The sequence below is a fragment of the Gopherus flavomarginatus genome, chromosome 10 (genome assembly GCF_025201925.1).
Source record: "Gopherus flavomarginatus isolate rGopFla2 chromosome 10, rGopFla2.mat.asm, whole genome shotgun sequence".
NCBI lineage: Eukaryota > Metazoa > Chordata > Testudines > Testudinidae > Gopherus > Gopherus flavomarginatus.
In genome coordinates this window covers 40,328,218-40,342,630 of record NC_066626.1, presented here as the reverse complement: position 1 = coordinate 40,342,630, position 14,413 = coordinate 40,328,218, and the positions used below count along the sequence as shown (strand labels likewise).

At 39.0% G+C, this 14,413-nt stretch overlaps 1 protein-coding gene across 2 annotated transcripts in view; it reads right to left on the bottom strand.

Annotated features, from left to right (window-relative positions):
- Window positions 1-14,413, bottom strand: part of CHN1 (chimerin 1) — a 133,026-nt gene that overhangs the window by 14,244 nt on the left and 104,369 nt on the right. For both annotated transcript variants that reach the window (XM_050969038.1, XM_050969039.1), the window contains 2 exons: window positions 1,210-1,383; window positions 295-372 (listed from right to left, as the gene is read on the bottom strand). In XM_050969038.1, the coding sequence (XP_050824995.1) occupies window positions 295-372; window positions 1,210-1,383 (252 nt within the window). The remainder of the gene's footprint in view (window positions 1-294; window positions 373-1,209; window positions 1,384-14,413) is intronic.

Here is a 14,413-nt window from a genome sequence, read left to right as displayed (position 1 = left end):
TAACTGAGAACGTTCAGTACTTTCTGACCCAATGACATCATTGCCAAGAGCCTGACTCTCATAGTCAGGCACTGTGGCGACACAAACTCTGCCGAAGGGAAAAGGGCAGCTTTTAGCAACCCAGGCCAAAATGGGATTTATGTGTCTTTCCAAGGGGAGAGTACCCCTCCACTCAGCATAATGACCAGCCTCTGCATCTGCAGAGCCCAACAGGCAGATGGAGCCTGTGTTGAGGAATCCCTGGGCTGAACAGAATCCTTCACAATGTGCTAGCATAAAAGTTGCAGCAGATACCTCTGTCAAATGCCATTTTGACGTCTTCAATTAGGTCACTAAAGCCTGAAACTCTGTATAGTCCTTCAGAATTAAGACCTGTTAGGAGAGAACATTTTTAAAATTAGTATTAACTTTGCATCTCCCTTAAAACTGGCTTGTCCCTGGTCAGGTTCTTCACTTAAGGCAACGAGGCAACAAGGTTAGTTAGGCTTTAAAAGCTTTACCAGGTTTTTCATTTGGAATATAATTTCACCCCCATCCCTTTAACTCTGACCCTTGCATCAACCACATTGTTCAGCTCAGCTCCCAAACATTTTGTGTAATCATGTTTATGATAATGATTCCCGGGGTGAACAAACAGATTAGACCAATTACAAGCTAATTCTTTTTAACCAGCTAATTGAGATTAACATATTAGATGTACAGTAAATATTTTAGATGCAAACCATATATTCTAGTAAAGAATATTAAATGTGGGCTGGGAGAACAAGGAAGATGAAATATGTAAATACCGACTAGTCTAATTTTTACTGTGTTAATCTTTCTGATTAAAATACCATGGGAAGTATAAAGAAGAGGAAGATGCACATGTACATCAATAAGATAGGAGATCATCCAAGACTGGAGTTTAGCAAGCATGTATCTATGTCAAAACAGTACTATATAAAACATGCATCTGTCCATCTCTTGTATATTAATTAGAGAAGTCCTTGTAAGACATTAAGTAATTTCAGCAGAGCTTTTTAAAAAAATCACAGATATTTGTGAACCAACACCAAGTATGATACGAACTGTGTAGGATAATTGGCAGTCATAAAATGCCCCGTTTGAAACTGTTTTGAGCAATCATGAATTCAGCGAAAACCCAGATGACCCAGATCAATCTAAAGGGATTATCATTAAAGTAACCAAAGCCCATTAACGATGTCTTACCTCTAGATTCAATTTCTCTAATACACATGTCTACTACCATTGGCCTTTTAGTGATGTGTGCTTTTACTAGCGTTGTAAGGTCACAGCTGTACACTTTTTTGACATGCTTCAGATCTGGCTTGCAGTCATTTGGGACCATCTTGGAACACTGCTTGTGAACATTTAAACCACAATCTGGGAGAAAAAATGAAAAGACAATTAACCCAATGTTGGGTGAAAATGTGCTGTAATATTAATATAATAAAGTATGTATTACTTCTACAGAGTCTGACCCCGCAGACTTCATTCCTGTAAGGACCGCTTATGTGAGTAAGCTGAAAAGGACTGGTGCAGATTTTAAAGAACACTTAGTAGCTGAATACATTCCATTCTAAGATGCAAAACCAGACATTTCCTCTACTACAGGATTTAACAGAAATCAACCAATAGAAAATCAAATTGTCGAAGTCTATAATTCTCCATCAAATCGCATAGGTTTTTACAGTAATTTCAACAGAACCCTATTGGTTTAATCCCCATTACATTCTGTAGGACTTTTCCATAGGGGAAGAGATCTATTACTCTGTAATGTTTTTCTCTTCTTATATTTTATATGTGACTATTTCTCTTCGTCTGGTCTTTATATTTATATTAGGCTAAGTTTACACTACAAACCACTTTCGGCGGCATGCAGTATATGTATAGCTACGTACTGCAGTCAAACGCACACTGCATCCACACTGTGGTGCATAGCTACACGTGGCAGTGAAAGGCTCTGGCAGATGGGATGCAGCAGGCAAAGGCTTCAGCTGTTTCCCCGCTGCCAGAGCCTTTGCCTGCTATCTCCCCACTTCCAGAGCCTTTCTTTCCCTGCTGCTTACTCCCTTCCAGAGGAAGGGCTTCAACAGTGGGGGAGCTGGCAGAGCCTTTCACAGCTGCTGGAGCCTTTGCTTGTGGCAGGGAATGGCTCCACCAGTGGGGAGTTGCTGGAGTCTTCCCCTGCATAGGAGAAAGGCTCCAGCTGTTGGGATCTGGCAGCCTTCCCCTCCCACCCCTGACCCCCCCGTCCACTGTTGGAGTCTTTCCCTGCAAAGGAGAAGGGGACCAGCAGTGAGAGGCAACAGGACACTACACAGCTAAAAATAGAGAAGGCATGGATTGGGCCAGTAGAGGAGGTCTAGGTACATACACCTGAAGGATGTGGGTGTAAACCCAGAGTATCTTGACTGGCTTAATCCATGTTTCACTATCTATGCTGCTGTTTATACATGTACTATGAGGGCTATGCATGTATGTACACTACACACTGCCAAAAGAATCCTGCAGCGCAGATACACCCTTAGGGTTAGATTGTGACATTTACTCTTAACCCTGAGCAGGGTAGGGGAGGAGGTATTACTCCCAATGCTGTTTCATAGACTGGGTTTCTGAAAGAGAAAGCCCAGAAAGCTGGCAATTCCAAATAATTCTATTTAAATTTAAATTAAAATGAATTTGGGAAGAATTTACTTAAAGAACAGTTCCATAGTTTCATTATAAACATTTTACAAATGAAGGTTTGGTTCATTTTAGAGTACAATTCAACTGAAATCAGATATGCAGAAAGAACATTCATTCTGTACAAAAATGGGCAAGCATATCTATCAACACTAATGCTCCATCCATAGGGAAAAGTAGGGAAATCAGCAATAATACTACAAGAAAGCATAGTGAAGACAGGCTGAGCAATGTAGTTCCTTCTAGGTTAACGGAATGTTCAGATCCATGATTTGAGTCTGTAAGTCTTGTGCGATAATGGATGAGCAGCATTTTGCCTTGTCTAAAGCCCAATCTAGTTCCTTTTGACCTCACTGGGAGTTTTATCAGGTCTCTGCTGTCTTGCAGTAGGGTCTCTTGTCTTGCAAGATGCTGAGTATCTTGAACTTTCATTGGTAACTGGCAATGCAAATGTCACCCAGAGCCCAAACCTACAAAGTGACATGCTGAATTGCCATAACAGCACAGAGCCTACAGTGTTCACTCGCTTAGGCCTTGATCCAGCAAAGATTTCCAGTGTACTTAACCTTCCTACCATGAGTAGTCCCATTGATTTCAATTATTAATTGATCTCAAGGGGACTACTCATAGGATTAAAGTTAACATGTTAGAGTTTGGAGCCTTGGTGAAGATTTACAGTATCCCTTCCCTTCCCTCTGCCCCCCCCCCCCCCGCCAAATATCTAGTGTCTATAGAGGAGTCACCTTCGTATCTGATTATCATTGGTTTTGTTGATATTTTAATTTACAGTAAATAGTTCACAGATGGTGTGGTTCTCCTTTATACAACAGCAAAAGCCAATGTTTGTATCTTAGTTTAATTCCAGCTCAGTCATTCACATGCTATTACAAAAAGCACTTTGTTTTCTTAATAGGTTTGTAAAGCTAATGAGTTTTGTCACTTAGAATTTATTGTAAAGTGCTCAATCTCTTGGTAACAATAAAAGTTCAACGTGTCACATTCAATAAGTCAAAATTTATAAACCCTGTTCCAGACAAAATGACTGTTTACAATTCTATTTCACTTAGTGTAAGAATAGCTCCCTTCCATGAAGAAAAGAAAGTGGTCTTGTGATTCAGGCACAGGATGAGGACCCAGGAATTCTGGGTTCTGCGCCTACTAATGCCATAAACTTCCTGTGTGGCCCTAGGCAAATAATGTAGAGGACAGCCTCCTCCTACACAGAAGACCCTGAGCTAGCAGAACTGGCCCAGTGCAAGGAGGATGGCCCCCTGCACACTGCAGAGTTCTGTTCTGTTGGCTTCCCTCCACCCCAACACGTGGTGGGGGTTGGAAAAATTATTGAGGGTGAGGACAGATCCACCAGCCACTCTCTTTCCTGGAGGGGAATAGAACCTATACAGAAAGTGTTGTGCTTCTGAGACTTCACAGTGTTTGTGGCACAGGACCACTCTATGGCAGGAGGTTAGGGGCCTACTCCTTCTTCATTCAGGTTGTGAAGAACTCCAGAGCACAGCCTGGTCCCTTGCATGCTTTTAGGATTTGGTCCTTAATCATCCTGTGTTTCAGTTTCTCCCTCTGTAAAATGGAGGGGCAAGGAATTTGGGCAGAGAGGGACAAGAGACTGACTGGACGAGGAGCTGTGAGGGAGGGTAGTAGATTGTCTGGGCAAGAGTATTGGGACTGAGATGAGAAGTTTAAGGAATGGAGATAGGAAATGGCTAGGTGAGGAGAATGGGACTGGGACAAGGAGACGAGGGTGAGGAAAAGACTAGGGCAGCACAAGTTGGAGTGGATAGGGCACAAGGGATCAAGTCTGGATGTACCCTTGTGCATTAGCATTATGACAACAGTCTTCAATTACATGACCACATACTGTTTTTTCCACTGTCTCATTCAGTGCACATGATGGATCTGCTCTGAGGCTGAATCATCAGGGTTGTCTAGTGAAGGCTGTTGTTTGTAGGACCTCAGCTTCATTTGTTGCAGAAGATGGAAGGTGCGTAGTGAGGGAGGGGATTGCAGAAAGAGAAAGGACAGTCTCCTGATTAAGGCAGTTGAATGCTGCCTGAAGAACTGGATTCTATCCCTGCCTCTGCTACAGAGTTCCTGTGTGGTGGCAGGAAAGTTGCATGCTCCTTATCTGATAGTTGCCCAACTTGAGACTCTGGGCTGATTTCCAGAAGTGCTGTGCTCTCATATGCAACTGATTTCAGTTGCATCTGAGAGAAACTGGGAATTTTGCTTTGAAAATATGAAGTGCTATATATTGCTAAATACTCTGAAAAAAATCAGATCCTAGGTGTTTCAAATTGGGTACCCAAATTTAGTGAACACTTTTGACCTTAATCTCTTTGTGCCTTGGCTCCTTATCTGTACAATGGGGATAATATCACTGCCCCATCTCACAGGGGTATTTAAAAATAAATTCATTAAATGTTTGTGAAGCATTCAGATACTATAGTGAAAATCGCAGTGGAAAAGCCCATGAAGAAATTAAAAATTCAGTCTTCCGAGCAGACATGAATAATGTGTAGTAAGTAAGGCCTGGGGCCACAACAATGAGTAACTAGGAGAAAACAAAATACAGAACAGCCGTTTGCTAAGTGAGCACCATCCATTCTATGCCCAGAATGAGGCCTGGGTCTTGGGGAAAAACAGTAGGTGAGTGTGTAATTAAAAACAATGATAATGCAAACACACAAGGGGGCTGAACTAAGAGTGCACAAGCAACCTTAATTCTGGCATTTCCTAACTTTTGAGTGATTGACTTTACACTTCATAAATGTTTTTAATGCTGTTTTTCTATGCGTAATTATCACATGTACTAAAATTGCTGCAAGAGCCACTCAATACAGCCTACTACAAGTCGTTTATCTTTAAAGATTTAAATATTAAAAAGGGAGCAAACCATTTTACAGAAACAACGTTTATATTCTTAAAGGTCTGTCTCAACTGATGTGTGAGGAAGCCGAAAGGCTAACCCTCATTTATGGAATTGGGTTGGTCTTGTGAGCACACATCTACCCACGCTGATGGGAGAAGAGATATCTTAGAGCTACAGTATTGTGACAACAAGGATAATTCATTTTAAAGTATATAAGAATGAAAAACATGTATTTACAAATGTCCTATGCTTGAATTAAAACAATATTTACATTTCCCATGGTCATCTTAAGAATATTTGCATACAGCATAATGCTATTTTATTAAAATGTTTAGCTTGCAGGGACATTTTCAAGCTGAAATTCATATTTCTAAAAAAACAAATTTAATTACCTGTGTTACTGCTAATCCTTTTGATGCCCACTTCAAAGTCCAATTAAGTCCATGAAAAGATTCCCATTGATTTGAAGGGGCTTTGGATCAGGTCTCACTAACACCAGAAACGTTTTAAAAATCAACATTGCTTTTCCATCTTTATGCTCATTTTTTATACTTCATTGGTTCTCATACACCAAAACACTGCTACAAGGATTATAAACACTCCCGAGGAATATACCATGCTTTAACAGAAGTTTATAAAAGGCAGAGCACATTTTTATTACCATTATTATTATGCTTTGCAGGCTTTTTTTTTAATTAAAAAAATAACAAAAGCTACATTTTTGGTCCTTATTTGAGACTGAAGGCCTTTGACAAGTCAAAATTAATATTTTTGTAAGATTTAATTGCATCATTTAAAACAAGAATAATGTTGCTTTTTAAATAAAGACATTGAAACATAGCCATTTTGTTATGCTTTTGTCATAAGGAGGGTCCTTTCTCTGAGTTCACAATACTCAGTGGAAGCAGAATGGTATTGTTTTAGTCAGTAGACTTTCATTTTCAGGACTTGATGAGAATTTAAGTTGGTGATTGTTACACACCAATATAAGAATGACTGTTTGCTTATTCAAGCAAGATAAAAAGTGCATGAGTAACATGATAGGCTGCTTTCCAACAGAGTACTGCAAAATCCCAGAGCAATCCATTGTTCAAATTTTCTACAGTAGTGATATTCAGCCTAAATTTGGGAGGCTGGAACACAGCGTATTGTAAGACAAATTACAAACAATTAAAACAAATTGTCTTTTTTTTTTAAATCCCAGAGTGCAGCACATCTGCTTTGCAACATCTTAGAGTCCTGCATTTTTAGGAGGGCCAAGAGAACCGAATCCTGAGTTGTATCGAGCACTCACTACTTCCACTGGCTTCAAATGCTCAGCACCTCTAGGGATCAGGCTCTAAAACCCATTTCCATACTCATTCAAGTAGTCCCTCTGATTTCAGTTGGGCTACTTGCGTGAATAAGATTAGCAGGGTTTAGACCCAAGAGTTTGTTTTATTTCATGCTTACGGCCGATTTCTACTTTCAGTTACAATGAAGTAAATTCTGAGTAACTCAGTTTACTTCAGCGGATTTAATGCTGATTTACACCAAAGGGTCTCATCCAACTCCTGTGGAGGTCCATCAGTGTCTTTCCTTTGACTTCCATGGGAGTTGGGTCAGGCCCTAAAAGAAAAATTTGACCCTTATTTGTTAAAACCACACAAATTACATAAAGTATCATATTGTCCAATAAAGTCCAGAATAAAGGAAAGATTTAAAAGACCATGGGTGAAATCAAGGCCCCACAGAGGTCAATGGCAAAACTCCCATTGACTTCAATAAGGTCATCATACAAGTGGATCATTTCATTGGCTGGATTTGTAGTTGAGTATAGGTTTCTTTTGTATGTTATCATCAAGCTGCAGTTATCCTTCACCAAAATGTACATTTAGAAATTCATGAGCAGATAGACAAGTTTACAAATTTCAAAATAAAGCAGCCTTTATCGATGTTTTAGAAAAAGTTTCAGGTAAGCTATACTATTTTTAATAGCATATTGATCTTACTCTAGGAGTTTGGATAGGCTGTGGTATTACTTTTATGAGGGATATTGCCTTTAGAAAAAGAGCCTGACATAGCCAATGCTTTTCTAGGAAGCTCAGAAAAAGATTTCACAACTTTTCTGAAGCAACGAATATTGACTTTAGTCCATTGAGCTGAAAGAAGAAATAATGTGATCATATTAATGCATGAGCAGAGCCCAAAAAATATATGCATATTAATACTGCCCTATGAGTACACATTACAAATATTTGCTGAGAATAAAATACGCATAGCTATACTGTTGATTTGATTTGTCAGTTTTAGATTTCCTTTTGCTTATGATTTACTCGTAAATGTGGCTGCTGAGCATGCTCTATTGAAATTATATCACATGTAATATACTTTGTAATTATATTTATAAATTAAGCTGAAAGACATTTATGTATTTTGTCTTTCTGAGGGGACGGTTTAAGGTACTGAAAGATAGATTTACATTTTCCTCTAAGAGTTCTAAGAGATTCTCCATAGACTTATGATAACACTGGTCTACAATTTTTGAGAAGTCGTCTGCTTCAGAGATAAAATGTGATATTTATTATGTATTTTGATGTGCTGAATTCAAATATGACAATTAAAACAACTGATTGGCTACTGTTTCTAAGATATTTCAGTTTTTACATTTTATGTCTATGTATATTGTGTAGATAGTAGAGTTTTAATCATAAATTGTAAACCTAGGTCTTTTCATGTGTTTATGGTTGCTTTACATGATAATATTTCACCTGTCCTGTTTATGTAACACTTTAAAAATCAGCAAAAGGGTTATATAACTAAAATTTATTATGAAACAAAAGGCAAAAAACTATTCTGTACATAGTTTAGTCCTATTCAGTGTCTACTTGGCGCTTCTTGGCTTGTCTCTTGTATTCATTAAATGGGGCATCTCTTGTCACTGTCCAGCAATAATCTGCAAGCATTGATGGGCTCCATTTGCCCTGACAGCCTGCCAGGAGATTCCACTGCTGTAGTCTGGAGCCCAACAGCTCTGCCTTACTCTTGGGTAGTTCCAAATCCCTGACAAGGTCATTCAGTTCACCTTGTGTTATGAGGTGTGGTTCAGAGGAGGAGGATGGGAGAAAATCTGGGTCCTGTGACATTGATGGTTCAGGACCAGAAGTTTCATCCTCTTCCTTTTCCTCGTCTGACTCAAGTGAGAATGATTCTGGTGCATCAGGAACCGGCAGTCCTTCTCCATGGGGTACTGGGCGTATAGCTGATGGAATGTTTGGATAATGCACAGTCCACTTTTTCTTCTTTGACACACCTTTCCCAACTGGAGGCACCATGCAGAAGTAACAATTGCTGGTATGATCTGTTGGCTCTCTCCAAATCATTGGCACTGCAAAAGGCATAGATTTCCTTTTCCTGTTTAACCACGGACCAAGATTTGTTGCACAAGTGTTGCAGCATATGTGTGGGGCCCACCTCTTGTCCTGATCTCCAATTTTGCAGCCAAAAGAAAGGTGATAGGCTTTCTTAACCATAGTGGTTATAATGCGCTTTTGTGATGCAAAAGTCACTTCACCACAAACATAGCAGAAGTTATCTGCACTGTTCACACAAGTACGAGGCATCTCTGCTCATTTTGGCTAAACAGAAATGTGTCCCTTTGCAAAATCAAACACTGACAAATAAGGGAGCACGACATTGTATGGTTTCTAGAGCTGATATAGGGCAATTTGTTCAACAGAGTGATGTAAGCTTCGTTATGATTGCATCATCCATGACGTAGAGGAATAACATGATGCAATTCATATCATGTATGACGCAATACCAGCTTCAGATTGCATCATTCATTGTTTTGCCTCAAAAGCAAGTACTGTCCAAACCCAGTCATAGATTTATTCATAGATCCAGTCAAAGATGTATTTTAGTCATTTCTGGTTTAAATTGAGATCCCTTCCCTTTATAACTCACTTATCCTCCACCATTCCCAAGTCAAGGGTCGTATATACTGACCCAATAGCATATTTTGAAAACTAGAGCCAATCAACAATTTTAAGCATCATTTTCGTTCTCAGTGACCCAGAATTAGTAAAGTTGGACTACATTTATTTCAGAAGCATTTTGACTGTAGAGCAGTGTAATGGCAGAGTGGTGTGGGAAAGGGGCAGGAGGCCTGGGTTCTATTCTTGAGCCTGGCATTAAATCACTGTGTTACCTTGGGAAAGTCACTTAAGACTTGTTCCTCAGTTTCCCCATTTGACACAAGGGAATAAAACCACTACCCACCTTTGTAAAGCACTTTGAGATCTGCAGGTGATGAATGCTACGTAAGAGCTAACTATTGGTATTGCTTTAATGAGGGTAAACAGATATAAAGGAATTTGCTCCAATAAATCATTCATCAAATAGTAGCTTTCCTTTTATGGTAGTTGAATTCTCTTTTCTTTAATATAAAAATTAAAGTTTACTCTCTCTGCAGTGCACGTAATCATTTACTGTTCTTTAGTTTTACGGGCATTGACAACTAGCATTACTTGTAAGTGCCATGATACCCATAACAAACACCATTTGTTGACATACTGTATTGATCTGACAGGAGCCTTAGTGCAACTATGGATCTGGGCTGCTCTTCTAAGTGGCCCCAGGACAAAAAGAGGTCTCAAGCATACATGATATGCTCCCAAACTGCCTTCCCTACTCCATGGTTCTCTGAGCAGACTGTCTGTCAGAAAACCACCTCCCACCTGTGATGGCTTCAGACCACAAATGGTATCTGCATGAGCCTGTCTTTGCTCACGTTCCTTCCGCATGCTGTCCTTTAATGCTGATAGCCTGTGCTTTTAAATGTTAAGTGTACAGTGCAGGAGCAAAAGCAATGTGCTGCAAGATGAATGTACCCTTGATTTCACATATTATAGGGTTGTGGGAGAGGGGGAAGGTAGAGAGGGAAAAACAAAACAAAGACAGACAGAAGTTGCTTGTGCATCCAGGGGAAAGTAGACGGAGAAAGAAGAGGGGATTGACTGTATCTTTAAGGCACAGTTCTGAGTTAGTGGAGGAATGGAGGCTTAACTGGACATAAAACTGAGTCTTAACTTTGGAAATAAAAAATCATCTTGTTTCAAGAAGTGCAGAGGAGCAACAGATTAATCATGAAACCTTATCAGTCAAAATGGCAGCCATCTGCTCTTCACAATTCTCTCTCACAGGTTTTTTGGTCTATGTGAGACAAGTTCCTACTGGACTATTGTTCACATCACAAAAACCACCAGCACCACCACCCTCCCCATTTGGCAATCTCAGCAGAGAGGTACTGACTCTGTGATTATCCCTGGAGCTCATGCAGGAGGATGCCTACAATCACTCTTCTTTCCCCGGCAATCAACACAAGGGGTAGGAACAAACTGCCTTGGAGAGATAATTATATTGTATTTGGGGCATAGAACACAGAAGTTACCCAGGCTCTGTTCTGGCTGGAGATGCTGAGTTGTAATAAAGAATGAATAAGTACAGTTTTAGTTGCTATGACACACGAGTTAGCTGATATGGCATAATATGTGTTGTTGGGACTCTCCTGGTTCTAGTTTATTTTTTTTAAGTAATACTTGTACTCTTGTGCCATAAATTAATCTATATGCCAATGGTAACAATCTCCTTAAGTTACTTTTTCTTTCCATTCCTCCTCCTACTTTCTGAAATGGGTGACTTTTATCCTTCTAAAGGGAATCCAAGAATGCTCTGCATTTTTATTCCAATGTATCTTGCTAAGAGCAGGACTCAAAATGATTGAGTGTTCCCTGCAGTATTCATTTACAGTTGTAATAAATAATGCTTTTGTACAGCTAATAGATTCATCTTATGATCTGTAATTGTTTGCTTTAAAAAAGTAAACTGAGTAAAAAGTACAGAATATTATAATCAGCACAGTTTTGTTCCTAAAGCATTTTCAATAAACTTATCACACAGATCACAAGTCAGACTTTCTGGAGTTTCCCAGAGTGATGCAGAGCCCAGTTTGAGTGTTAGCAGGCTGCATCCTGCTCAATCCTGTAATTTTTAATGTGGATTTCTACTCGCAAGGCCAGCTCCAAGCATCAGCTTAGCAAGCACGTGCTTTGGGCGGCCACTCCGGAGAGGGGCGGCACGTCCAGCTATTTGGTGGCAATTCGGTAGAGGGTCCCTCACTCCCGCTCGGAGCAAAGGACCTCCTGGTGAATTGCCGCAGATCGCGATTGCGGCTTTTTTTTTTTGGCTGCTTGGGGCGGCAAAACCCCTGGAGCTGGCCCTGTCTACTCAGAAAAGTGACGGGAGTCCCAGGGTTCATCATTTATTGACTCTCAATTTCCATATGAAAGGTGTTCAGGTTAGAAGAACAAACAATTTCACAGGGAAAATTAAGCCCCCGTTTACACTTGTTGTACCCACACTTTCTTTCGTTTATGCCCTCAGTTACACCAGTGCAGCCTCTCAACTGCACAGTTCTAGCTCACTGGAAGAAGTAAACAAATCTTTTGATGATGCACACGAAGCAAGCAAGTAAGCAAGATGCAACTTTGAACACACATGGGGAGCAGATCTTCTGAGTTTAGAAGATGACATTTTTTACATAGCCAATTTTCAGAGGAGAACCACATTTACTGAATTGAACTTTTTCATGGAATGTTAAGTAATCTTTCCCTACCCATCCACCAGACACGTTCAACATCACTGCCAGAGCCCTTAATGGTTCCCATTCCCTCCACATAACACCTCTGTCCTTGAGGGTCCATTTCCTGGCCACCATCCATTTTGCTGAAAATGACAGAACTAATTTCTCCATTCAGAACTCATTTCTCCTGGTGAGAGGGTTTGCTGTTTATTAACATGTGGCACTTTCTCTCCTCCATCCACCAGGGGGTGAGTACAAGTGGCTTGCCAGGGGGTTGAGGAAGCAAAGAGAGTTATGTGAAGCCTGTGAGTATCTTACCATCGCACATCCTGTCATTCCTCAGATAAGGTATGACAGCCATCATAAAGATTATGATCACAGGCTAAGTGGCCTTGAGCATTCAAGAAGTGCAGTAATCTCTTAGTGGGCTTTACCCTGTAGTACACTTTATTGGTAGTATGAAATGGATTGAAAATTTTTTTAAAAAATTGCTGTATTTATTGGGTGTTATTGACATGGGTATGACAACCTTAGACAAACAGAAAAGTCCAATTATGTCTGAAATTCTAAAGCCATCTAGTTTACATTTTTCCCCTTTTTGTTCCTTTCTTATTACAATCACCTTTGTACAGAGCCAAAGAGAGAAAAAGAGAAAGCACTAGTTATTTCTCACTTCCATAATACAAGCTAAGAAAAGGAAACCATTAGGATCTTTTGGAGAAAAATCTGCACTAAAATATAAAATAAGACAACAATGTTGTCTAGAGTAGTTATAAATAAAAATAGTAAAAAGAAAAGTACTGTCAGTTTAATTATAAAACTGATCTTTTTTGCTCATTCTACAAAAGCATGCAACTACTCTGAAAAGTGAAACTGTAGACTTTCATATTTATTTATTGAACTTCCAGATCAAAGCTACTTAATGTAAACTAAAAAGCCTGTTATTTTTCCTAACTGTCAGCATTGCAAATTCAACATGAGATCAGAAACAAAGAGCTGTGTATTTTCTGGCTCATGTGTCATCAACTATAAAGTGTCTACTCTGAAAATTAAGCTGACATCTCTGTTGCTGATGCACGAAGCAGAATAAAATCAAGCTCCCTTTCCCAGAGCTACATTGGCTGTGCAGATTTAACGAGTGCAAAATGTGGTAAAACATTAAATTAATGAATACAGTATGTAGCTAGAACTCTGAATAAACATGGGGTAGGACTACTAAGTAAGGAAGTGCCATTTTCACAGAATATAACTGCACATGAATGTTCTTTCATTTCTTTCAGTTATTTCTAAAACTAATAAGCTAAAACTTTATGGAGACTAGAGACTATGCTGACAAAAAAAATTGCATCAATGACACAATAAAAAACATTACACATCAAACATTTCTTGTGGAATATTTTCAAGATTTTTCAGTCATAGATTTTCTATAAACTCATTTGTTTATGTTGAAATTTCTACCATTTTGCATTGATGCTATAAAAATCTTATTATTTGCTTAAGACAATATTTCAGAAAGCTTTAGACAGGGAAAAAATTCTTAAATTAGCTTGAAAATTCAGTTTCCAGGGCAACAAATGCAGTTCTCTGCATCAACATATTCTTTATAAAATTAGTTACTGGAAAATCGTAAGGCACATTTTAAATAAAGTAACTTGTTTTTCCAATTACTTTGATATTTTTCTCCTACACAAAATAATTGGTTTCTCTCTCTTTTCAGAGATTATCAATAATATTGCTGAATTATTTTACCTAAGTTCTTCAGCTACAACAGAGAGACTAAATTCCCAAATGCATGCAGTATCTGTCTGTCTAGGCATTTATAACATAGCTTCTGAGTGCTTTTATAAATTTATGTATACACCCATTTTAATCATCTTTATGTCAATTCTTCTCAATCCATTAATTTATTTTTTCAAATTAGAGAGAGAATGTAGTGTAGTGGTTAGAGCACACACACAAATAAGACAGAGTCAGGACTCCTGGGTTCTGTACCCAGCTCCTTTTCTAACTCTGGCACTTTACTGCTCTGACTCAGTTTATTCATCTGTAAAATAAATGTAAATATCTACCTCACACAGGTGTTGTGAGGTTTGATTATTGTCTACAAGCTTCATTAAGATCCCCAATAAGTTTTTCATGCCCACACACAGACTCATCCATATAAAATAAATAAAACTCATTCAAGCTACGTCTCCCACATACTGAAAGAAAGGAAAGAT